The sequence below is a fragment of the Nansenia antarctica genome (genome assembly GCF_963989245.1).
Source record: "Nansenia antarctica genome assembly, chromosome: 4".
In the NCBI taxonomy this organism is placed as follows: domain Eukaryota; kingdom Metazoa; phylum Chordata; class Actinopteri; order Argentiniformes; family Microstomatidae; genus Nansenia; species Nansenia antarctica.
The window spans coordinates 21,611,309-21,638,197 of NC_137689.1; the positions used below are offsets into that span (position 1 = coordinate 21,611,309).

The 26,889-nt window shown below is 50.9% G+C and overlaps 1 protein-coding gene across 1 annotated transcript in view; it reads left to right on the forward strand.

Moving 5' to 3' along the window:
- The first annotated feature begins 1,835 nt into the window (after positions 1 to 1,835).
- Positions 1,836 to 26,889, forward strand: part of LOC308155281 (RNA-binding protein Musashi homolog 2-like) — a 71,546-nt gene continuing 46,492 nt past the window's right edge. Inside the window, exons 1-2 of the mRNA XM_080528571.1 lie at positions 1,836 to 1,914; positions 15,965 to 16,079. Coding sequence (XP_080384697.1) covers positions 1,912 to 1,914; positions 15,965 to 16,079 — 118 coding nt within the window. The 5' untranslated portion in view covers positions 1,836 to 1,911. The remainder of the gene's footprint in view (positions 1,915 to 15,964; positions 16,080 to 26,889) is intronic.

The window sequence follows — 26,889 nt, forward strand, 5'->3', positions numbered from 1 at the left end:
TGCCGTGTGTGCATCACGGGTAATGTAGTTAAACTATCCTGACCCCCCCCCCGCCCTGCAAACTGTAGTTCAGTGCTACTGTAGTCCTCAGCTTCCATTCTGACATTTCTCATCTTACAGTATTACTAACTAAACCCCAACCCTCGGACATGAAGCTAAACAGCAGCAGCCGGTGTAAGCAGAGCTTGAGGGGAAAGAGGGGGGGATTTCCATGTGTGTGGGGGGGAGGGGTTTCCATGTGAAAGTGAGTAATGTGCTCACACACTCCCTGTTAGTCTAGCTGTCAGAGTTAAGTGTTGATGACTCAAAGGTCATGGTGGAAGACGGGGGCGGGGGGGGGGGCTTGTTTATTTACCCTTACCCGCCCTCTTATCTGATCCTGTCTCCTTATCTCTGCTTCTTATCTCCCTGTCTGAGTGCAGCGGGCAGGATACCTGGGCCCCCCTCACCCTCCTGCCCTCTCACCTTTGACCCCTGACCCCTGTTTTATATTACACACCGCTTGAAAAGTCGGAGCCCTGGCTGTCTCCACCCAGGAGGACCATAACTGTCAGTGTTCATGAGCTGTAGTTCCTGGGTGTTTGTCAGGAGACGGGGCTGAATGCCAAACATAGCATTGTTCATCTCGGGCGCTGTTACGTCCCCGCAGTGTGACTCGTGTGACCGTTAGACGAGATGAAAAAACGTACGTTCTATTATGTCCTGACCTTTGAACCGTGAGTCTGGTGCTAACCATCTATCGGTCCGTGAGTGGCCGTGTCACGTTGCACATGTGACCGTGTGACCACGTCTACTCCAGTAGGCGACACGCTCTCGAACGGTGGAGCTTCCGTTAGGGAAGGAGAGGATCCCGGTGTGAGATCTGTGTGTTTTCGCAATTTTCCCTGTCAAATGGTGTGTGGTGTTTATGATAATGGGTGTGTAAGCTCAGTCGGAGGGGGTCTTCTCTCTCTCCGCCGACTCGAAAGGAGCTGGTTTTTCTATTCATCCCCACCTGTTGTTACGTGATGCGCCCTCTTTGTGTCCTGCCAGTGGGTTTCTCCTCTTTAACACGACGCGCTAGAAAATAATTTTCCCTCTGAACTTGAGCCACGGAGAAGGCGGATTGCTTTGTACGGTCTCCATGAAAACAGAGAAAAGAGGCATATTGGCTGTTCCCCCCAGTGTCTCTTCCCCCAGTGTCAAAACGAATGATGTCTCGCATCTAACTCTCTGCCTTCTCTCCTCGGTAACGGAAAGGGTTAAGCTTTTATCTTATAAATATCCCCCCTCCAAAAAAAAAAAATCCCATGCTCAATGGCACATTCACATATTCCGAGGGCCCTGCATTAACATAAAAACGAAAAGCTTGTTACACAGTGAAAATTCAATGAAGGGAACACAAAATGCATTTAATGAAATTCAGATGCCGGGCCCGAGCTCCATGAATCTCATTAAATGGGCTTTGTGCCGTTTTTTCTCTCTCTCTCTCCACATCTCCTCTTTGTGGAGAAGGTCCTCCAATGGCTCTAATAATGTCAGAGATTTCATCATATTCCCGATTTTCAAGAAGACAATGTCTGCCTTGTTCAGTTGTTCCTCTCAGCGCTCTGGCCTTTTCTGCCTCTCTAAAGACGGCCTTGCGTCCTTTCTTGATGCAGCTTATGATAATAATCAGACCCGGAGTGCATTTCTTTCTTGTAGTTACTGAAGTTTCACTGAGTCTCACTAACTCACTCTTTTTTTTTCTCTCTCTCTTCTTTCCCTCCCTCCCTCTCTCTCTCTCTCTCTCTCTCTCTCTCTCTCTCTCTCTCTCTCTCTCTCTCTCTCTCTCTCTCTCTCTGCTGCACAGGATTTGGCTTCGTAACTTTCGAGAGCGAAGACGTTGTAGAGAAAGTCTGTGAAATTCATTTTCATGAAATCAATAATAAAATGGTAAGTCCACTCTTTTTTTTCCCCCTTATTTTTTCAATTCCAGGTTGGTGTTGAAGGATTAATATTTGATTTCCTCCTTAATGGAGTGTTAATGGTTGAGATTCACTCGCAGTGTGTGTGTGTGTGTGTGTGTGTGTATATGCACATGCGTGTGTGTGTCTGTGTGTGTGTGTGTGTGTGTGTGTGAGTCTGTGTGTGTATGTGTGCGTGTGTGTGTGTGTGTGTGTATGTGTGTGTGTATGTGTGCGTGTGTATGTGTGTGTGTGTGTGTGTCTGTGTGTGTGTGTGTGTGAGAGAGAGCACACTGTGGGTCTCCGGGTCTCAGGGATGGGAACACAGCGGTGTGTACTGCCCAGAAACCGTGAAATTGTGTGTGTGAGTTCTGCCTGTCAGGCTAAGGGACTAGAGGGGGGGGGGGAACCTGTCCTTCTCTTCCTCCTGTGCACCCCCCTCTCTTCCTCCATCCATCCATCCCCCCCTCCCTCCTCAGAGCTAGCCAGGGAGGCTGTGGAGGTACTGGCAGAGGCAGAGTTCATTAACCAGGGATTAGCACCTTCCAGAAAGCCTCAGCCATGATCTCACTCACACACTCTCCCACCCGTCGTGCCGAGCCTTCAGCCTCACAGAGATGAGACGACAGGTCACATATGTTGCTTTATGAGTCCCAGGTAATCAGGTGGATTCAGTGTTCGCTGCCACACGCACACACACACACACACACACACACACACACACAGCGTAGCGTTACTGTAGGCATCGGTTCCAGGTTCACATGGTGATGGACAGGAGCCAATCCCTGCTCAGTGACGTGTGAGGCGGTGTCAACCTCCTGTCTTCCCCCCCGAGCTGCCTGTGTTCTGACTGGACCCGTCTCCATGGCGATGAGGATGGGGGGGGGGGGGCCTAGAGGGAATATTCTCCCTCGGTCTGCTCGGCGGGGGTCCGCCTCTTACGGCGTGGCCTATCACCGCAGGAGGATGTGACTGACAGAGGCAGTGTAGTAGAAACAGGTCCACCTGGGACCCGCGCTCTCATGTATTGCCCCCTCACACACTGAGTCCCCTGTGTGTGTGTGTGTGGATATGTCCCTGCCTGGGAGCGCCTCACCCCCTTCTACCGCCCCCCCCGCCCCCCCTTAAGTCCCCACGGAGAAATAGCTAAGGGGAGAGAGAGGAGAGCAGAAGGAACAGAGCTGGTTATCTGGGTTGGAGATCAGATCGTGTACTCATTTTGATCCCCCCCATCCCCATCCCCACCACCACCACCCCGTCTCCTCACTCCCTCCTCCCTCTCTCTCTCTCCATCTCTCTCTCTCTCTCTCTCTCTCTCTCTCTCTCCGTCACAGACAAGCTGCTCCCTAAGCCCAGGGACAGACAGACACAGTGTCTGACTGCACATGTAGGAGAGCAAGACAACGCTATTGATTTTTATATGATATTGCATCAAATGGTTTTCACCGTCCGGGGAGCAGACCAGTGCTGCCATTCCGTTCCTCCCTGCAGGGGGGCTGGAGGGGTGGTTGGGCAGCCATCCATCCAGCCACCCTCCCCATCGTCTCACGTCAGATAGCGTCGCCCTCCTCCTACTACTCTGATCCGTAGCTCGTGAAAAACGTGTCACGGGGATGGATCAAAGAAAAAAGAAGAAAAAAAAAAAAACGTGCCTGTCAAGTCGTCGTCTTGGTTACAATGTGTCGACTCCTTCGAACGACGGAGAGCATCGATCTGTCAATTATTTTTTCATGTTTTTCTCCAGCGGTTGTTTTTTTTATCTCGGTTACGGTACATGACCTTGACACTAGCGTTAGGACTTTGGCGGTCGAAGTCTTTGGAAGGTTTATTTAGGTTTGGAAATGTACACACACACAAAGCTAGCATAGATTGTTCAGCTGAGCCAGCCAGATGAGAGACTCATATTTCAGATGAAACGAAACGGGTGTGTTCCCCCCGCAGCTGTGCAAAACAGCACATATAAATTATTCTAGAAGTGACTTCAAACAACAGTAGTTGACGATTCAGAGAAACCAAGTTTTTTTCATGGTTTCGTAACCTAGTAGAAAGGCAATGGGAGGGCGCAAAAATGAATCTGACAAACTTGAATGTAATATTTATTGCGGATGCTTTCTAATCGTCAGATCTTTAGACGGGTTCCATGTCCTACATGACAGGTCGGTCGAGGCCTCGGAATGTACGCCCCCGAGAGAGAGAGAGAGAGAGACAACGAGAAGAAGAGAGAGAACGTGACCGATCTTCCTGTTTTTCCCCCCTCTACCCAGAATCCACTGGTGGTGTTTTCTTTTCGCCAGGAAGATCAAAGCCGTCTCTCTGAAGCATCAGCTGCTAACAGCCTGGGTGGACGTTTCACTTGCTAATTCCCAGTCATCATTATTATCATCATCATCATCATCATCATCATCATCATTATTATTATTTAGTAAAACTCCTGTTACAGGGAGACGGTTTTCACACGGTTTTCAGGCTGTATTCAGGTTGTTTTCAGGGCTCCGCGTGTGCGTTTGATGGCCTCTGCCATCTGTTGCGTGCGAACCCCCTGCGTTTGTTAGAGGAGGAGGGACATCAGACGCCAGTTGACCCGGCTGTGAGGCAGGCCAGCCCAGGCTCCGACAGGCAGATGCTCCAGCCGTCGCCGAGCCTCCTGTAGGGGAGGGAGAGGAGGCCTAGCCTCCTGTAGGGGAGGGAGAGGGAGGCCGGGCCGGGGCCAGACTTGCGGGGAGGCAGCAGTGTCGCCCTCGCGAGGATTCTTCCCTTCCTCGCCGCCCGGCCCGCCTGCCTTTGATTTCCGCTCCGGGCACGCAGCCGCCCCATAAAACATTCAACAGCTTCTCTTCTGCCGGAGAGAGGAGAGAGGAGAGAGGGATGGGGCCGAGAGGGGGAGGTGGAGGAGGGGTGTGTGTGTGTGTGTGTGTGTGTGTGTGTGTGGAGCTCTACTCAGACCCCCCCCCCCCCCCCCACCAAAAAATCCCTTGGCGTGGCCCTCCGATTTCATATCCAAACACTGCTACCATGACATCACAGAATGCCCACCTCTTCGGTTCGTGGGCATAAAGAACGTTTCAGTAATAGATCCGCATCTGCATCCTCTCCTCCGTACCTCTGATCTGAGACAGTTCCCCTCACATTGGAGTTATTAGAGTGCGTCTCCCAGCGATGTCCAGAGTTCCAGTTGAATATCTCCTGGCCATGTCTCTGTGACATCTGACAGCAGGGAGACTTCACTCTGCCTCACGTCTCCTCCTAGGGCTCCTGTGTGACGGGCATGGTCACTGCACACTGGGATGTGTGTGTGTGTGCGTGCGTGTGTGTGTGCGTGTGCGTGTGCGTGTGCGTGTGCGTGTGCGTGTGTGTGTGACTGGCTGGAACCCGAAAGCACTTCAACCCATTCAACCCAGGTCAATCACCGTGGGTTCATCCTTAGAGCAGGCGCCACACTCAGGAGCGCTTATTTACGGCTGGTGGGTGTGACCCTCTGACCCAGTGTCCCCCTGCATCCCCCCCTCCTCTCCCCTCCCCTCCTCTCCTGTCCCCTCCTCTCCTCACCCCTCCTCTCCTCTCCTCTTCTCTTCTGAACTGTGCCCACCAAGGGAGGCTCCTGGCCTCTGGTGAGCTCTGCCAGGGAAGTCCCATGTCAGGGTGACATGCTGAATCCTCTGCCTGGCTGCCACTTATCTCCTCTCTCCTCCTACTCCTTCTCTCTCTCTCTCTCTCTCTCTCTCTCTCTCTCTCTCCTCCCCCTCCCCCTCCTACCCAGACCTTGATCTGCTAGAGAAACAGCCTGGGTCTGAGTGGTGGCTGGAGAGGAGGGGGGGGGGGGAGGACGACGCAGAGATGGAAAGATGGAAAGATGGAAAGAACACTCCATTTCCCTCCCTCCCTCCCTCCGTCTCCGCTTAGCTCTCTCTCCTCTCTCTCTCTCTTCTTTCCCTCTCTCTCTCTCTCTCTCTCTCTCTCTCTCTCTCTCTCCATCTCTCCTCCATTCACAGCCTTTTCAGATCTGATTACCATGAAGCCTCCCAGGGTAGGAGAGAATCAGGAGCCAGAGAGTGATTGAGAAAATGGCCCCTTCTCTCTCTCTCTCTCTCTCTCTCCCTCTCTCTCCCTCTCTCTCTCTCCCTCTCTCTCTCTCCCTCCCTCTCTGTCTCAGTGGCCTCCTGATCACCAACTCCTTCCTTGGTTGTTAGTGTGAGTTCTGCCTCATCTACGAGCAGGCAGGCAGATAGAAACGGGGGCTGCATGAGAATCAGCCCCCTCGTTCCTAGTCGCCCCCGTATACCGCCACCTGGTGGTGTGTGCCAAATACTGACCCTCCCTCCCTCCCTCCCTCCCTCCCTCCCTCCCTCCCTCCCTGCGGTCCACACAGAAGGGTTCTTCCTGTCGAGCGGTAGAGAGGCTGCTGGGTAGGGTAGAGTTAAGAGGCGTCTGGCTTCAGCCCATTGCCTCGGCCGTCAGCCAGCGAATCACACGGGAACGGACAGGACTTCACATGAGTTCGACACTCACTGACCCTCGGTGTAGGGAAACCCTGTGTGTGTGTCTGCAGTCCTTGGAGACGGCCCCCCCCCCCCCCCAGTGTGTAGAGAGAGAAACGTGAGGACATGACAGCGGTTGGAGCATCAGTGTGACATTTATCAAGAGGCTGGGGTTTTGTCATTAATTTGTGCAAACTTGTGCGAACGGGCTTAATGGACTGCTGTTGGGACCGCTGATGGATGATGGACAGGGATGAGGATGGGTGGGGGAGGGGGGGTGTGTGGTGGGGGAGTGACACACTTGTCAGCAGTCTCCATGTTACAGCACGCTGCAGCGCCTCCATGACAGATGGAGGGACCTCTCTTTCACACACACACACACACACACACACACACTCACACTCACACTTTAAGGACATACTGATCCTCGCCGGGACCGGTTTGATTATTCGTCTTTAATTGCTATCCACATCTGAATAGACCGACTGGCTGGATTAATTGGGGAAGCATTAGTCAGCTGTGTCCTCAGACGGCACGATGCAGAGTTGCGCAATTCTAGTGGAATTAAAAAAGGCATAGAGAGACTCTTCACTGGCCCTGGGTCACCTGTGGTACCTGGGCGTCCATGGCTGCTCTATGAGGAGGCCTCCTCCAGCAGATAGTGGCCCCAGCAGGGTTGGACCTCTCTGTCGGCGTTGTAAGAGATGCTGTTTAGTAGAGGCCTCACACACACACACACACACACACCACGCACGCACGCACGCACACACGCACACACACAGACACACACACACACACACACCCCACATGCACGCACGCACGCACGCACACACACACACACACACACACACCCCACTCGCACGCACACACACACACACCGCATGCTCACACACACACACACACACACACATACACCCCACCCCCCTTCCATCACTGACTGAGAACCCTGTGCGTTAGGAGTTTGGTCTAGACCTCTAGAATCTACTTCTAACCACTGGACTACTCGATGGCCAAGTGGTCCACTTTTTCCCCGAGTCTTAAGTACTGGTCTAGAAAAGACCAAAAGATATCAAAGACCAGAGAACTGAGAGTGCACGACTTATTGGCACGCTAGGGAAGGAAGAAAAAAAAATAAGGATATGCGGAATATGGTGTGAATATGAGGAAACACGATGAAATGTGGTGGAGGAAAAACAGATTGCGGAACAGCCTGCAATCTGCTAGCATTTGATTAGTGAATGATTCATAGTTGATTTGTAGATGATTCATAGTCCTAGCTACTCTCTCTCTCTCTTTAGCTAGTATGAATATAGCAGCAAAACCCCTAAAGGCACCCTCTGAGGAAGTTTGAATCGAGAGGGCATTAATTAGTATGCTTCTTGACAAGTGTTTAAAGTGCACGGCTTGAGTAGTGAGTAGTTTGGGACAGAGCCTTGGTCTCTTCTAGTCCGTGAGAGGGCGCAAGGCCAGACAGCAACTACTAAACAGACCACAGAGCGTCTAGTCAATATAGGAACGCAAATGTCGCTTCATTTTGCTTTTCGACTAACTGACCTAATTTCTGAAAAGTAAAAGACGAAATTTAAATGCATGGGCTGGTAGGAGGATGGGTAATTAGATGGCTTTGGAACCATGCAGAGGTGTACCCTTTGTGCACCCACTATAGTTTACCTGTGAAGCCCGCATTCACACCAGCTTCGCTGTCATTAACGTTTTTTTTCCTCAAACTTCTTATTCATCATCCTTTCAAAAATACAGTTGAATAATTGTAAAATGTCACAACTCAGAAATGTCACAACCACAGCATAGGAAGGTCAGTGATGCGAGGGGTCAGGTGAATATACGTTTTTTCTGTTGGCCATCTTTTTTGAGTGCTGACTGAAATCAGGAAATGTATGTCCAGTTCTGTTTCCCTACTGTACCTAAAACCAACATGAACAGAGGCTCATGCCAGCCGATTCTACTTGTATATTACACAAGGTGAGTCGTCATTTTGCCGTCTGCTACCTTTGACGCTAAGACACCCCCCCCCCCCCCCCCCCATTATGCCTACCAAGCTGTGACTGTACTTCAACCAAGCTGTGACTATACTTCTATCAAGCTGTGACTATACTTCAACCACATCCCAATGAAGTCTAGTCATCAATGGGGCTAGCAAAACTGTTGCTAAAGATGTTTAAAACTACGTAGAAAGTAAAATAATTGCACAAAATGCCCTTGCAGGAGGTAAAATCGTTTATCGAACCCACATTTTCTCTAACCACAAAAATAAAAATCTGCCAATGTAATTCCACAATATGTGTCATTTAACCAATACGCATAACTGGTTAAAGTATTCGTTATATATATATATATATATATATATATATATATATATATTCGTTATATATATAAAACAACAATATATATAAAACAAATCTCCAAATGGACCAGAAAGGTAGTTTTCAATATGGAGAGTCATGTGCACAGACTCTTACTGAGGGTCGACCTTGTCAAGCTGAGAGGACTGAAGTCATGTTCTGAAGCAAAGCTGTTCTAACGTGAGTTGCTGTTGCACAGGGAGAAAGGGGGGCAGAGACAGAGAGACATGTTGAGAGAGAGAGACAGAGAGAGAGAAAGAGACAGAGAGGGAGGGAGGGGGCTTAGGGAGAGTCAGAGAGACGGCTGTGTAATCTTGAGGGGAACCAAAGGCCTATTCTGTTTGGTTCCTGGGACTCACCTCCTTGCTGGAATCTGATGTTCTCTGACGCCAAGGAGTATAGCTCCTGACAGCAGTTTTGTGAGTGTGTGTGTGTGTGTTTGTGGGTCTGTGTGTGTGTGTGTGTGCGTGTGTGTGTGTGCACATGCATGTGCATGTGCACGCACCCACGCACGCGCGTGTGATTAGGAAAATATAGATTTCCATGTCATAGGCGAAAGTTGCCATAAGTCTATCAATAATGCATATGATAATCCCCTAGTCTCCCATGTCATTTCATTAAAGTTGCAGGCAGTTACTCTTCCCCTGTTAGGCTGGGGCCTCTCACACCTCGGAGCAGCAGCGCTGTGTTTGTTCTGTGTCCTCGCAGCGGCGCGCCAGCCGCCTCATTGGCTGTGGCGAGAAGAGAGAGGTAGCGACAGACAGGAGGGAAGCAGGATGGATCCAGGCGACGCTGGTTACAGTATCAGTAGCGTGGAGCCGATGGCAGGGTTCTCTCTCTCTCTCTCTCCGACAAGAATCATTCTATCGCTCCCTCCCTCCCTCCCTATCGGAGGCAGCGATCTCCCCGCTGCTCGCCTATATATGAATGCATAATGAATACCTATCAAGTAATGGGCTGGGATCTCCAGATGGGAGTAGCGTGCCGTTAAACAGGGCACATATTGGTTTTAGTCGAAGTGCTCCAAGGTAAATGTTCTTAAATGTGTCATTTATGATATTCCTCAGTCGAGAATGATAACTGCCGGAGGGAGGAATTTTTTGTGTTAGTAGTCAATTTCTCAGTCTGGTCCCCTGACATGGCCAACCAATTACTGCAGCGAGAAGGCAGCTCCAGCTCGATCCCACACTAGGAGACACGTAGGCAGGGAGGGCTTCACTCTGCAGCTGGGCATGTCTGCGTGTACCAGCGTACCGCACTGTAACGAGGTAGGAGGCGGGGGCGTCATTAAAGGGGGGGGGGGTGATCTGGGATCGGTGCGTCCATTTTTTTAGACTATATCTAGCTGTTGACCCTTGAAGACTATAACTTTGAATGCCTTACGAGCTTGAAGTTAATCGGTTTTGTACACTATCAGAACCGTTAGCGGAATCATAATTGTTGGATTCAGGTGCGATGCGTGATGTCGAGAGACGAGATCAGATCACTGGAGTCTTTCAGTCATTTCATACAATGTGCACCAGGGAGATATCCAGCCAACAGCAGGGTACGCTCCTCAGTTTGAAGCTAAACTACAAGCAGTGGAAAAGTACCCGAGACAGCAAGCCTAATGACCTCGCTCAGCCCCCCCCCCCCCCCCCCCCCTGCTCTCTGTCTTATCACATGGGCAGCAGGTGCCCTCAGAACCCCAAATATATGCTTGTTCTGCTCCATTTGTTTGGGATTCTAAGACTTGTAAACACACAGTGTATAGCGCTTCAGAACATGGTTAAAATAATCATTTTGATCTGAGGGATTGTCTGTTCTTGGATCCATAGCCGTGTCTATGATGGTTACTGCAGTCCCATCTGTAGCCCGATCCGTTAGCTGTTTACCAAAAAGAGTAGCAGGGAGGCTGCCTTGTTGTTGTTGCAAATCACAGATTGCCCCTTTAATGTGGGATATAAGATATGTACACAACAAATGAAACAGCTTGTGTTGTTTCACTTTACACAGATATAGGACGGCCTTTCTGCCAAACCAGAAAGATACAATCTCCAATAAGCGCTTTGTGGCATACTTTGAAAATGAAAAAGAACTGAAAATGAACATGGGTTTGGATAACAAGGGCTGTGAGGGTGCGTGGACATGGAAATTGCATTTCTTCTGCAACAGTTTGGCAGTGCGTTTCCCATGTGCCTCGTTCAGTACAAGCCGTTTCTGCCCCGTCACATTTTGTGATTCAGCCTTTCAGAAGGAAAGTCTTCCTGTGCTCTCTCGTACAGCGCTCTTTGTGTGGCTGCCTAATTGCGGGAGACGAAAGTAGCAGAGTAGACACATGAACGCAAGTGCGTAGCGTTTTTTATGATTTTTGTTCTGTGACAGATTGACTTCAGAAAAAGTTTGGTACGCTGCATTAGAAAGAGCTTTTTTTTCGGGGGTGGGGGGGGGCGGGGAGAACAGGATGTCCTGACAAATAAATGATCATCAGCATCTCTCGGTCTGCTCTTCTTCTCTCAGAGAGGAAGCTACAGTTCTAATAACGCAGAAGCACTGAAAGGGGTTGGTTTTCTGAGGTGAAGAGAACGTTTTTCAGCTTGGCTTTAACTGCAGTATCTCCCCCTCTACCCCCACCCCCTCATTTTGTGACAAAGACAAAAGACTGAAATGGGAAGAGATGCTGTGTCTCTGTTAACTTAACTGATGCTCCTTTTAAAATAAAGACGAAGAACCGTAATGATAAAAGGAACGGGTGGTACGGTGGTGATATTGTTCTCGGGGAGCTGTGAAATAGCTCTGAGATAGCGTTTGGTATTCCCACGCCCACCGCGCGCTTCCCCAGAGGACGAGCCTGCCAGGCGGGCACGCCCACACGCCTCGCCGCTACGCCCACAAGGTTAATGTGAATGAGACGTGTATTGAGAAGGTCGTGACCACTGTATAAATCCTGCCCTCTCAGTCTGGCACCGTGTCGAGCCTGTGGGTTTTTTTCTTTTTTCGAGAGCTGTAGCTTACGCCTTTATCTCTCTGTCTGCGGTAACAGCGGCGTCAATGTTGCAATAGCCCAGAATCAGTGTGTGCGTGCCTGTGTGTGTGTGTGTGTGTGTGTGTGGATGTGTAGGTGCGCGTGTGTGTGTGCACGTTTGAACCCCTCACACTCACGGGCCGACTCCCGGCTCGTTTCTTAACAGCCGACAGGAGAGCTCTCTCCCTGAATAACAAACACACTCCACCAACCACATCTGACTCAGTGTGTAGGGTTCACTCCTACCCCCCGTGTAGTTGATGGCCCAGCTAGCTGGATGTGACAGTGTCTCTCTCGGTGTGTGTGTGTGTGTGTGTGTGTGTGTGTGTGTGTGTAGCCTAGTGGGGAGCTGATAGGGAGAGGAGAGAGTGCCTGAGCAGCTGGCCAGCTGTACACACAACCTTGTCACCCAGTCCCTCAGTCCCCCAGCCACACAGGACACAACTGTGTGTCTGCGTGAGTGAGTGAGTGAGTGAGTGTGTGAGTGTGTGAGTGTGTGAGTGTGTGTGTGTGTGTGTGTGTGTGTGAGTGAGTGAGTGAGTGAGTGAGTGAGTGAGTGAGTGAGTGAGTGAGTGTGTGTGTGTGTGTGTGTGTGTGTGTGTGTGTGTGTGTGTGTGTTGACCTCTGTGTGTCAGTGTGTGTGTGTGTGTGTGTGTGTGTATGTCGGTGAGTGTGTGTGTGTGTGTCTGTGTGTGTGTATCAGGAATGCGTGCGTCGAGAGCCCCCAAGTCGGCACGCAGACTTTTCTAATAGGTCCATTTGTCCCGCCTGGTTCCTCCTCCGTCAGTATGGAGGTCGTTGCCTGACAATTAGGCCAGCGCTGCGCACTCCTGCTGCACACTCCTGCCTACCCCCCTCCCCCCTCCCCGCCCCCCCCCTCCCACGCCGTACAGGTATTTAACCTCCCATTTGCTTTGATTGGAAAATGATGGCAGTCTGAAAATTGTCGCTCCGGCTGGGTAGGAAGCGTTGAGAGAGGCACAAATGGGGGTGAGAGAACGGGAGCAAAGCACGGTGCTCTCGCCGCGAGGACGGGGGGGGGGGGGGAGGGAGGGAGGAGGGGCGTTGACAGCTACAAAGTGCTTTTTAGCCGAAGGGACACTGTGTGTTTCTGTGGGCCGATTTAATCGACTGGGTCACTCTTGACGGCAACAAATCGCGGCGGTCTGACGCTGCAACTTTTCCCTCAGAGAGAGGGAGAGAGAGAGTGACCCTTCACACGCGTGCCGGCGCCGCCATTACTCAATAACCCGGGAAGCGGGCGGCCAGGTGGCCTCTCGCGCTCGCACGCCACCGCTATTATTCTAACGCAGCGACCTTCGCACAGTTCTCACGCTACAGTACCTGGAACTTTTTTTAGCCGAACTCAGCAAACTTACAGGAGGAACGCAAAAGCGGGAGGGTTGTCTCCACAGAGGAGTGTGTCTGTCTGTGTATCTCTGTTTCTGTGTGTGTCTGTGTGTGTACATGCCTGTGTGTGCGTGTGCATGTGTGTATATTTGTGTCTGTGTGTGTGTGTGTGTGTGTGTGTGTGTGTGTGCCTGCCTGCCTGCGTGTGCGTGTGCATGTGCATGTGTGTATATTTGTGTCTGTGTGCCTGTGTGCCTGCCTGCCTACCTGCCTGCCTGCCTGCGTGCGTGTGTATGTTTGTGTGTGTGTCTACCTGCCTGCCTGCCTGGCGTTGAAGGAAGTCTAGGGGGGGGTGGTGGTAGTAGTGTTTCAGGCCCTGGAGCCTGTCAGAGCAGAAGTGCGGGGGGCCCTGCTCCATTTGTATGGATGCTGTGGTTGTAGCTGTGCTGTGGGTCCGTACACAGACGCTGGTCTCCTACAGCGAGGCCAGGACGACACGCGAAGGAATGGCAATAGCAGGAGAGAAGCCCTGCTTAAGTGGAGGCGGCGGCGGAGCTAGACACGGAGCCAGTAGGCAGACAGACAGACAGATGGACGGGCCCTGGGCCCGACCGGGCAGCGGAGCAGACAGATTGCGATGGTGAACAGGCTCGGCCTACCAAAGGAGGGACAGGCGCTAGACTAGACGCGCGCGACCATGGCAACTCTCCTGTCAGCCACTCACGCGGTTGGAGATGTCATAAAGCCAGGAGAGAGATGTGTGGTAAATAGGATACGGCTAGGAAGATGACTTTCCTCTGCTGGCGTGGACAAAACCCCCCCCACCCTCCCCCCCTCAACCCCCCCAGCATCCCCCCTCACCACCACTCTCACCCATCCCATCCACCCCCCTTTTCTCCTTTTCCCTATCAGTCTGTCAGAGTGGAGTGTTATTTCTGGTCTGATCCCCCCCCCCCCTATTTCCCCCCTCTTCACATACACACACACACACTCACACACACATACACACACTCACACTCACACACACATACACACACACACACACACACACACATACACACACACACACACACACACATACACCCTCCTAGACAGGTCCTGCTCTGTTTACCCCAGCTGCTCCTCTCTGAAGGATGGATGAGATTGTGAAATTGTGTGTGTGTGTGTGTGTGTCTGTGTGTGTGTGCGTGTGCGTGTGTGTGTGTGTGCGCATGTGTGTGTGCGCCTATTTTGAATATTCATGGGTATGCTCTTACTGTATTTCTCTCAGCACTGTTGACATAAAGTAGATGGATACATTTGTCGGCACACACAGACACACACACACACACACACACACACACACACACACACACACACATTCAAACAGTAAGACGCTACACACACTGGGCTGTTAGCATATTTAGACCTGTCACCCCCTCTGTCTGATATGCATTGTGTAGGAGGAGGATCTGTCAGTCTTAAGAGAGGAGCAATAAGTGCGTGTGTGTGTGAGCAGAGAGGAGATGGCAGGGGAGAGAGATGAGAGCACTCCGGGTGGAATGGGGTGGGTGCTGTGGACCAGATGAGCACACACAGAGAGAGAGAGGGAGAGAGAGAGAGAGAGAGAGAGAGAGAGAGAGAGAGAGAGAGAGAGAGAGAGAGAGAGAGAGAGAGAGAGAGAGAGAGAGAGAGAGAGAGAGAGAGAGAGAGAGAGAGAGAGAGAGAGAGAGAGAGAGAGAGAGAGAGAGAGAGAGAGAGAGAGAGAGAGAGAGAGAGAGAGAGAGAGAGAGAGAGAGAGAGAGAGAGAGAGAGAGAGAGAGAGAAGCAGAAATCCGAATTTTACCAACTTGGCTCCAGAGCTTACTGTCTGCATTCAGCAGACTGACAAGAATTTCAATAAAATGCCAGAAGAAGAAGAAGAAGAGGGGGGGAAAAAAACGGAGGCATCCACTGGAATGATGGGGCCTGTCTAAAGTGTTTGTGTGGAGGAAGTCATGGCGGTAGATTCTCCCCTATCTGTCTATCTGTCTATCTGTCTATCTCTATCTCCCGTCTACTGTGGAATGATAAAGAGCCGTGTGCCAGCGTGATGATATAGATGCACAGCACCCACCACCAGGGGGGCTCTCTCAATGGGGCTGAAGAACAAGAGGGTGGGGGGGGCTGTTGTTGTTGTTGTCGTTTTTGTTCCTGACGTGACTGAGTTACATCACGACAGATTTGTATTTTTTTATTCTTTATTCTTTATTTTTTTAAACTCTAATCGAGACGCAAAGATAGTTCGGAGGCAATCACAGAAGCGTTTCCCCCGAGGTGTTCTGGGTAGCGTGCTCAGCGGCGGAGGCGTGACCTTAGTTTCGCTGCAGTCGAGAACAAGACTCTTAAGTTTCCCTCCGAGACTCGCTGGAGGTGGGAGAGAGACGGAGTGGAGTGGGGGGGGGGGAGCTCTTCTTCTCTCAGCCTCCCCGGTAACCAGGGTGGAAACGGAAAAAAAATCAGCCTTGCTTCACTCGTCCTCCACGCCTGTGGAAATCGTAGAACGTGTGACCTCCGACAGAGAGACTCTTCCAAGAGTCTCACACACACGTCCTTCTCCCTCGATCTATCCCCCTAATTCACACACCACGACGGTACAGAGCCTGAGCAGAGCCAATCTGAGCTGTACTGGGCCTGGTTATACGTCTAGTCTACCATAGTGGCTGAGTCTACCAAACTGTGCTGGAAATTACAATGTGAAAAAAATGGATCCTATCCGAGTCGGTACAGAATGGTGTGAGTCGGCCCTGGAGTGTGGGAAGCTGTCCTGTCTCTGTGTGTCTGCAGGGAGGCTGACGTGTCCCTCCTGTGTGTGTGTGTGTGTGTCTACAGGTAGAATGTAAGAAGGCCCAGCCCAAGGAGGTGATGTTCCCCCCGGGCACGCGAGGGAGGGCCAGGGGCCTGCCCTACACCATGGACGCCTTCATGCTGGGCATGGGCATGCTGAGTGAGTACGCACACACACACACACACACCACTGAGACACACACATACACATACACACACACAAACACACACAGGCACATCACTGAGACACACACAAGCACACGCAGGCACATCACTGAGACACACACACACACAGACCACTGAGTCACACACAGACACAAACACAGCCACACACAAACACACACACACAAACACAGCCACACACAAACACCCACACACTTTCCAGCAGTTGCACGAAAGATCTCAGGTAAAGATCCCATAACATCACATTTTACATTTAGATGGATTTCTGCCTCACCAAGAGAATACAAGCCTGCTGTACTATTGAGCACTATTGAGATCATATTCTGTATGCCGCATACATACAAATCCCACAGTAGCAGAATAGACCCAGGGTTTCTGTGGGTGGTGGTCCTCATAGAGCTGTAGGTGTGCTGTCTCTGCTGGGTGCGGGGGGGTCCTGCGTGTAGGGGGGTCCAGGGTGTGTGGGAGCAGGCCAGCATTATAGGGCTAAATGAGGAGGAACATTGGGGTGTTATGTTATTATGGATTCATCACTCCATCTGTGTGACCCCCCCCACCCAGAGGGTAATGATGGGGACAGTGATGTCATGGAGAAGGTTGTTCTGCAGGGAGCTCTTCCCTCTTCTGTCTGTCTCTCTCACACTCTCTCTCTTTCTCTCGCTCTCTCTCTCACACTCTCTCTCTTTCTCTCTCTCTCTCTCTCTCTCTCTGTCTTTCTCTCTCTCACACTCTCTCTCTTTCTCTCTCTCTCTCACACTCTCTCCCCCCCCTCTCTTGCTCTCTCTCTCCCCCCTCACTCTCTCTCTCTCTGTCTCTCTCACATTCTCTCTTTCTCTCTCTCACACACACACTCTCTCTCTCTCTCCCTCTCTCTCTCTTCCACACTCTCTCTCTCCCCCCCCCCTCTCTCTCTCACACTCTCTCTCTCTCCCCCCCTCTCTCTCACACTCTCTCCCTCTCTGTCTCTGACCAACCCAACCACACCTGCTGGTCTGACGTCCAGGGCCGCTGACCTCGCTATGATACTGATTTGCGTCTAGTTTTCCTGGTAAAAAAGCGCTGGTAACCCCTCGGTAAGTGCTTCTGTCAGCCCCCCCCTGTCTAAGTAGTTCTCATCCGCGTCTCATCACTTTGAACTATTTAACAAGCGCAGTGAACTTTTCAGAAGTTATTACGGATCAACGCGTCAGGAAGGGAGTCGGAAGAGAGAGAGAGAGAGAGAAAAAAAAACTCCCCTCCGGAGGGAGAAGTCAGGCTGGGAAGGTGGCGAAGTGTTCATGTGAGAATATTAACTGCCAACTTATTTGGAGACACTCTTATCTAAATGAAATTGGAAAAAGCAGGACAGCGAAACATTCCTTTGTATAATTTGCATTTGGAAGAGAGAACAGAACCCGAAAAAAAGAAAACCTGCCTCATTACTTAAGGGAACTGTAAGGTTCCTATACGCCAAATCTCATTAAAAACCTGTCCCTAGTTCCTTTGTTTACCGCAACCTAATCGAGCCATTTATCTTTATTGTGTTGCGCCCGATGTATGTTTGCTGAAATTAATACACATTTGAGCCTGGGCGAGGTACGGGTGTACCAGATGGATAATTGATTTTAAAGTGAATCAGAACTGTTGAGCCATAAAATAGGTACATTAGCATCCATATTAATAACGCAAATAAGAGGGCTAGGAAGCAGCCACCGGGCCAGCTCCAGTGACAGGCTTTATTTACTGAGATGGCGGCGGAGACGCCAGGTTCAACACAGGAACATGGCAGAGTAATGAGATCTTCTCCTTCTCCTCTCCTCTCCTCTCCTCTCCTCCCTGTCTCCGTCTTCCTTCCACACGCATTACCCTGGTTAAAAACTCCTCTCTCAGCTTGTGTGTGCGTGCGTGTGTGTGTCGTGTGTGTGTGTGTGTGTGTGTGTGCGCGTGGGTGTGTGCTCAAAGGGAACATTCTTGAAGCCCAGACTTTCGCCTCCCACCAGCTAACAACATTGATATGCACACACACATACAGGCCTCCTGATTGGGGTGTCTAAATATGGATCCTGCTTGAGAGGGTTTTCTTGTGCGTGTGTTTGTGTGTGTGTATGTGTGCGTGTGTGTGTGTCTGTGTGTGTGCGTGTGTGTTTGGGTGTGAGGGTGTGTGTGTCTGCGTGCGTGTGGTGTGTGTGTGGGCGTGTGGTGTGTGTGTGTGTGTGTGTGTGTGTGTTAGATGAAGGGTGGTGTCATGAATGCTCTGTATGCCCCTGGTACTGCAGTCTTCCACCACGTAGCGACTGACTGAGCCACTGGCCCCAGTGTCAACACACAGCCGCAGCCACAGCCAACAGTATTCATGCCCTGGCCTTTAAATATCAGCCCCTGACCCCCGTGTCATGTAGACAGGCCTCATTTAGCCCTCTGCTGGGACCAACCGCACACACAGCCACCGCTCGCTAGCTCTCTGCAACGTGATGAGGCCCTGGGCAAACACACACACACACACACAGACATATAGACACATAGAGACACAGACAGACAGACAGACACACACACACACAGACAGACACACAGACACATAGAGACACAGACAGACACACACACAGACACATAGAGGCACAGAGACACAGACAGACAGACAGACAGACAGACAGACACACACACACACACACACACACACACACATAGAGACACAGACAGACACACACACACACACACACACACACACACAGACACAGAAACACACACACACACATACAGACACAGAGACACACACAGACAGACACACACTCACACACACACACACACACACACACACACACATCACACTCTGTTACCACCAACCCTTCCACATGGTTTGTAATGCTGCAGTAACTCTCTCCATGGTCTAACCCCAGTAGTTCCATCTACAGCATATGGCTCAATCCTGTTTTTGCCGCCATTCTTTATTTATTTTTTTACTGCAATTCGCAACCCGCAGAAAGCCGTCCAAACTGAAGAATGCGCCTACCATGTTATTGTTGTTCATTACGGCGGTAACGATGCAATTACTTGGCCGTGGTATTACATCACCGCCGCGTTCGCGCAGACGATTCCGTGACATGACTCTGAGCTCGGAGTGTGAGAGTGGCGTCGTGATTTCTCATCAGCTTCCTGAGAAGAGAGGTGGGCTCCCGGCGTAGAGCCTCAACCTGTTCCATTCATCCCAGGGTCAGGTGTCCCTCTCTCTCCCTCTCTCTCCCCTCCCCGCCTCTTTGTGTGTGCTGGGGAGAGGCGGCTTCTCACTTGGTCAGGATTAAATTGAACTTTGTCATGGGCAGCAAACGGTGATTGGATATTTATTACCCAGACGAACATGTCTGATTCCTCTGAAGCCGGAGGAGCTGGGCTCGACACACGTGCACAGGCACACGGGCGCACACACACATACATGCACACATACATACATGCACACACACATACACACACACACACGCGCACTTGTGGGCGGACGCACACGTGCACACACACACACACACACACACACCATTGCTGGCCTAGACCAACCCTGGCAATCCTATAGGTTTCTAGACTATTCCATCTCGTACAATGCATTTGACGCATCCCTCTGCTCAGTGTTTGTGTGCTTTGTTCACCACGTTGTTTTCAGTCGGAAGTAGAAAAACCATCATTACCCCCATAGCTTGTATTATCATTTCTACAAAAAGTCATTATCGCAGTAGAGTGTTGTCGGCAGAAATATATTCAATTGATGTGTTTTGGGGCGATGGCGAGAGACAACAACTGTGAAATAAACAATGGTATCACTGAGGGGTGAGCGGCGGCCAGTTTATCAAGCTGCTAGATGGTGATAACCTAATATGAGGTAGAACTGGATCTCTGAGAGCGGGCTATGCTAATGGGCGTCTTGTTTTTGTACGTTCTAAAAGAGAGTTACCAAGCTGGACGGGGATTCGCTTCCTGGCCTGAGGGAATCCCTCATTATTGTCTCCTCGAGTCGACGCTTTTGGCTGAAGACGATAACCGCTTTTAATAACAACCGATAGCCTGGCTCGCGAAGATATCCTCTCGTTAATCAAGCGCGCGTTTTGTTTTTTCTTCCGTCCTTAATCGGAACTTCTTTTCATCTGCCATTCACGTGTCAGTGTGTTTTTTCTTGTTTTGTTTTTTTTCCTGACGATCAATTTGCACGTAGACACACTCCTCTCAGAGTGTTCTTTCTTCGTGTTTCCTCGCGCCCGTGCCGTCCTATCACACCCCAGCACACTCCCGCTTCTCAATATGTTCCCCACAGCTGCTGCTGTTTGAAAGCTGTCCAGATAATTAACTTGTGGGCTTGTGCTTGTAATAAGCGTCCTGACAGCAAAGGAACAATACATCAGCTGTTCTTAACTTTGTCTCCAGGCCAGAGGGGCTGCTGCAGCCCCCGCTGCCTCCCCGCACCGCTCTCCTCCGTCTGCCACCGTACACACCATCCTCTCTCTCTCTCTCTCTCTCTCTCTCTCTCTCTCTCTCTCTCTCTCTCTCTCTCTCTCTCTCTCTCTGTCTCTCTCTCTGTCTCTCTCTCTGTCTCTCTCTCTCTCTGTTTGTGGACGTGTGTGTGTGTGTCTGTGTGTGTGTGTGTGCATTTGTGTGTGTCTTTGTTGCATTGCGTGTGTGTGTGTGTGTGCGCGCGCGCGTGCGCGTGTGTGTGTTTGTGCATGTGTGTGCCTGTGTCCTTCTGTATACTGAGATCTGGCCTACTTTCCTGTGTATCCTGGTGTGCGCGACTGGTAACTGCTCAGCTGACATATTGCAAATGTTTTCTATTTGGAAAAAGCAAAAAAAGCGACAACAATGTGAAATGCCGGGGAATAAACAGACATGGAATAAACAGACCTGGAATAACTTGTGGGCCGTCATCAATAAAACATTGTGCGTCAGCAATTGGTAGAGCAAAAGAAAATACCCAACAGATGGCAAATGAATTCCCAAATGACACACACTCATTTTAACGCTGTGTATTTTATTTACCAAATATGTTATCATCATGATTATTTTGGGTGTGCATATCTCATTACTGTGCTCATGATGGTACGTCGTACATCATCCAAATCCATTTGAATATTGATATGGTTCTCTCCAGTCGGTTATTTTCTCATACTCTACTGAAACATGACTCACCGTCCTGTGTGTGTGTGTGGAGAGAAGGCACAGGGCTTTACTTCAGGCTCAGGAAGGAAGCACATTCAGCTACTGTATGTTCCAGTTCACCTTGAGAGAGAGAGAGAGAGAGACACAGAGACACAGAGAGAGACACACACAGAGAGAGAGAGAGAGAGAGAGAGAGAGAGAGAGAGAGAGAGAGAGAGAGCGCACCAGGGGAGGCTGGTGGAGGTCGGAATTCAGATCGCTAAATCTGAGGCTAGTTCGTGGCTACGCTCACAATGTGCTTGTATCACATCATCAGTACAGGGGAGAGTGGCTTCCTGAGTGAGCATCGCTCCGGTCCAGCAGCGGTGTGTGTGTCTGTGTGTGTGTCTGTGTGTGTGTGTCTTTGTGTGTGTGTGTGTGTCTGTGTCTGTGTCTGTGTCTTTGTGTGTCTGTGTCTGTGTCTTTGTGTGTGAGTGAGTGTGTGTGTAAGTGTGTGTGTGTGTGTGTGTGTGTGAGTCTGTGTTTGTGTCTGTGTCTGTGTCTTTGTGTGTGTGTGTGTGTGTCTGTGTCTGTGTCTGTGTCTGTGTCTGTGTGTGCGTGTGCGTGTGTGACGGTTGTATCACGTATATACCAGGGGAGGCTGGTGAAGGTAGACATCGTAGGACGGGCTAGCCAAGCCTCACACTTCTGCTATCTGGATTCCTGAATTTGGTTTGATGGCTTTAGGGAAATGTGCCGGTCCAGAATGAGAAAGGTGTCCAGATGATCCTGAATGAATGAAGTCCACTAATGTTTTCTTTTCCTTCTCCTTCTCCAAGGTTACCCCAACATCGTGGCCACATACGGACGTGGATACACTGGATTCGCCCCGAGCTACAGCTACCAGTTCCCTGGTACGTTCTCTAACTCCTTCCTCTTCTTCTCTTCTTCTGTCTCAGAGCTCTGGGTAGCTTTCCCTTCACATCCTCATCTTCTCACACACACAGACGCACACACACAGACACACACACACACACACACTCACACACACACAAACACACGCATGAATACTCAAACACACACACACACACACACACACACAAACACACATGAACAAACACACACACATGAATGCACAAACAAACACTCACCAGATAAGCTGTGGAGTGAGTGATAAGTGTGTTACGTGTCTGGATTTCTGAAACAGCCTGTTGAAGGCTGAAAATACGTGGTGTAAATAGCTTACTCCTTTTTAGCTCGCGTATGAACGCCACCATGACCAAACAGCTAAAATGAGACGGGGGGGGGGCGGTGGTTTCAAGCCCTCAGCCTTTCTCTCTCTCTCTCTCTCTCCCTCTCCCTCGAATGTATGCAAATCCATCTGTCGGAGAGGCAGAAAAATGGCCGACATTGTACACACGCACAGTCAGATTAGAATGTCTCCTTTTTTTTATGCACAGCCTACAGTGTTGTCTGCATCAAATATGAATGGAGGGGGGGGGGTTGAGGGGAGGACGCTCATCGTCTGTGTTAAACCGATGAGCTCAAGGTCCGTGCTGTGTGAAGGTGAGCCGCTCGCACCTGTGCCTCCAGCGATGGAGCGCGGTGGGGGGGGGGGGGGGGGCGAGGGGACCCTCTGGACAAGGGGGGAGAAGGCACGGGCCTCAGGCAGGCGTCCTGTTGATTTCATGCTTTATTTAAGCACTTTACACAGAGTCTGTTTGCCGCTGCCAGACATCAGTCCCGCCGCTGATAAGACTGGGGAACGAGGAGAACATCTGACAGGGAGCTCAGATCTCTGTAATAGCTTTTTAGAAATAGACGGGTAGGGGAAAGGGGAAGGGGGAAGGGCAAGGGGGAAGGGGAGGGGAGGGGGAGGGGGGTGCTACAGGTGTTACCACTCCGGGGTCAGACTTAATCATCTGTCGGAGATGTATGTGGGGGAGGGGGGGGGGGGGGGAGGGAGGGGGGGATGATGACTGGTGGAGCCCCCCCGGTAGGAGCCTGGGGTGTGTTGAGGAGGAGGAGGGGGGGGGGAGATGGATGGATGGATGGATGACAGGCGACGTTAGTCATCTCCTCCCTCGTAAACGATCCCCCACCAACCAACACGCGCGGAGGAGGCGGCTCTCTCTCTCTCTCTCTCTCTCTCTCCGAGGATGCGAAACACGGCGTCTCGTTTCGCTGACTGAAACAGACGGTATAGTGCATCGCTTCACACGGCGTCTCTACGCAGGCAGGGTGGTCCTGGACTGGACTGTACTGTACTGGACTGTACTGTACTGGAGTGTTCTGTACTGGACGTGCTAAACCTCATTTAAAGACTGTCATAAAGTGCTGGCGGTTCTTCAGCTCTTAATACCGCCGCTATTAAAGCCTCCTCCTCCTCCTCCTCCTCCTCCTCCTTCTCCTCCTCCTCCTTCTCCTCCTCCCCCTTGTCCTCCTCCTTCTCCTCCTCCCCCTTGTCATCCTCCTTCTCCCCCTTCTCCTCCTCCTCCCCCTTCTTTTCCTGCTCCTCCTCCTCCTTCCCCTCCTGCTCCTCCTCCTCCTTCCCCTCCTGCTCCTCCTCCTCCTTCCCCTCCTGCTCCTCCTCCTCCTCCTCTCCTCCTCCTCCTCCCCCTCCTCCTCCTCCCCTCCTCCTCCTCCTCCTCCTCCTAGGAGGCCGCTGCAGCCTCTCGGTGTTTGACAGGGTAATCGGGAAACTTTTAATGTATAATTCAAAACTATGTTAAAACGAAAATATCTCCTCGGGCCATGTATCGATCCTGAGTCCTTCCCTCACACAGTGATTGCTGGAAGGCGGTTCGTATTAGAATCAAAATGGGGGGGGGGGGCCCGCGTGTGGGTGTGGGTGTGGGTGTTGATGTCAGAGAATATTGCCACGCGGTACACAAGTGCGCTGTCGAAAAATAGATGAATAAAAAAAAAAACGCTCGTGATACGAGTGAGTACGTTTTGGCTGCGGGTGGGACGCGGGGCCTGGATAATGAGAGGGTGGCGGGGTGTATTGGCAGGCTCTGGGGAGGCCAGGGGGCGTGACTAAGCCCTGGGAAGGGGGATTGAAACATCAGCGGCAGGTTTATGCCCCTCATGCGTACAGAGCCTAATGTCAGCGCACACGGGGGGTAACCCTGCCGATCCCTCCGTTATACTGGGACACTCACACACACACACACACACACACACACACACACACACCTATCCCACACCCCCTCCCTTGCCCCCTCCTCCCCTTCCCACCCCCAGTCACCCTCCCACCACCTCCCCCTCACCTCCGCTGTGACCCCCCCTGCCTCACCGCCGCGACCCCCCCTGCCCCCCGCCTCCCCGCCCCTGTTTAAAGGACTATTACGGCTCCATTACGGCTCCACCTGCCAGGGTGTCATTATTATGTCGGACAGGAACTGGGAAGAATGGGGAAGAGGACGATGAAAGTGAAGAGAGAGAGAGAGAGAGAGAGAGAGAGAGAGAGAGAGAGAGAGAGAGAGAGAGAGAGAGAGAGAGAGAGAAAGAGAGAGAGAGAGAGAGAGAGAGAGAGAGAGAGAGAGAGAGAGAGAGAGAGAGAGAGAGAGAGAGAGAGAGAGAGAGAGGGGCCATGGGGGGAAACCTGTCTGGCTGCCTGTCTCTGGGTGTCTGAGATGGAGGGAGAGAGAGAGAGAGAGAGGGAGAGAGGCCCCCCCAGCCCAGCCCACCTCCAGCCTCAGATGGTGGTGATGTCAGGCGGATGTTCAGACGCTCCTCCTTGAGTCGCTGACACAGGGCAGCAGCTCTCCCCTCGGGACGCTGACTGACTCAGTGGAGCGATGGAGGGATGGAGGGAGAGAGAGGGAGAGAGGGAGAGAGGAATGGGGCGGTGGGGGGGGGGAGAGGAGTAAGGTACAGGTTCAGTGTGTTCTATGTGTTGTATTCCCTGACTGTACTGCTCAGAGAGAAGGAAAAGGGGGCAGGGGTGAGGGGTTGGGGGTAGAGGGGGGGGGTTAATGGCGGAGAGTTAACTTTTCACTCCCAGCTAATCCCGCGCCCCGGCTTTTTCCGTCGTAAAGCGATCCTCTCCGCTCCCCGCTGCCACACACACACACACACGCAATGTATTCCTTTTCCCCCTGATGCTCCCGTGTGTGAGGCGGTCCGTGACCTTGGTGTAGAACACGGAAGGTGAAAACACATTTTGCTCGGCTTCGCAGGGATTTGCTCCGTAATCTTGGTTGCTTGGGAGGTTAAAAATTGGTCATTTTGGTCAAGGGAGTGGAGCTCATTTTGTTTTGAAGCACCCTCTCTGAGCCCCACAGATGGGAGAGAGAGAGAGATGGAGGGAGGGAGAGAGGGAGGGAGAGAGAGGGATGGAGGGAGGGAGAGAGAGAGAAGCACCCACTCTGAGCCCCACAGATGGGAGGGAGAGAGAGACAGAGGGAGGGAGAGAGAGATGGAGGGAGAGAGAGAGAGATGGAGGGAGAGAGAGAGAGAGAGAGAGAGAGAGAGAGAGAGAGATGGAGGGAGGGAGAAAGAGGTCCAATGCCATTTCACCCCTTGGCCCTCGGTTTTAGCCCAACCCCTCAGTTTTGCGCGTTCACATGCAGGGTAGGGGTGTCCCAATTCTTGTTTTCATGTAGGGGTAGGGCCAAGTGGTAGGGCTACATAGCCCTCCAAACAGCGATTTTTAGGGACCAGACTCCGAAGAGAGCCACAACACTCCGTCTTATGAAATCCCAGAATCCCTTGCAAATCATTGTTACGATCGTGAAAACAGGAATAAGCAGAAAGAGACCTCCACACTTAATTATTTTCTTCCTTAATAAAGATTTAAACAATTATGATAACCATCGTATTATCTTAGTTTAATGTAATTACAATATATTATAGACCTTTTCTTTATAACAAGCATAACAAAAAGAAATCACTATTATGCCTGTGTTTAGCAGCTAATAGCTGTGTGTCTAATCAGTGTTTCCTCCAGGAATTTTTACAATGGTGGCGGGGTGGCCGTGACCGCGCGCGCAGCGCGCGCGATTTTTTCGCGTGCACGCGCATGAAACGCGCACGCACGCTCAAAACATTTATTTTATTTTTTTTTTTATAATCACAGCCAAAACTAGAGGATGGCCCAAAAAAAATAATAATGAATATACAGAATATAAACTTGTGACTGACAGTCACATACACACACAAAGATCATCAGCTATAATATAATACGAAGTAGGCCTACATGAGCACAAAAGTGGCTAACGTTACTGATTAACTGTTTACTGTAGTGCAGAGAGATGGTAGTCGTAGGCGGCGTATCAAATGACAAAGCTAAACGTTTAATGAAGGACATGAACGATTGTCAACAACACACTCAAGCAGTAAATAGAACAGTCTAAACAACTTGGGTACTACGGACGGAACAATAGTCTCAACCTATAGTTCCGTGCGTGAATTATGTCAACCCACCACATTACAGAAGTAAAATCACAGTCAGATGGAGCATTCGGTAAACAGCTGAGTATCAGCTGAGTTAAAGAAAACAAACTCTTACTTTTGATGAGACCCACATGAGCCCTGTTTTCCCGTACTTCTCCCGTGTGTCTCTTATTGTCCAAATGTTCCCTGAATTTTAGCTGCATGTTTTTCCAGCATGTAATTCCGTTGTCAATAAAAAAATCGTCTCCCCTTCTTTTCCCCTTGACAATACTGTGTCGTTGCTAAAGTGACGGCACATA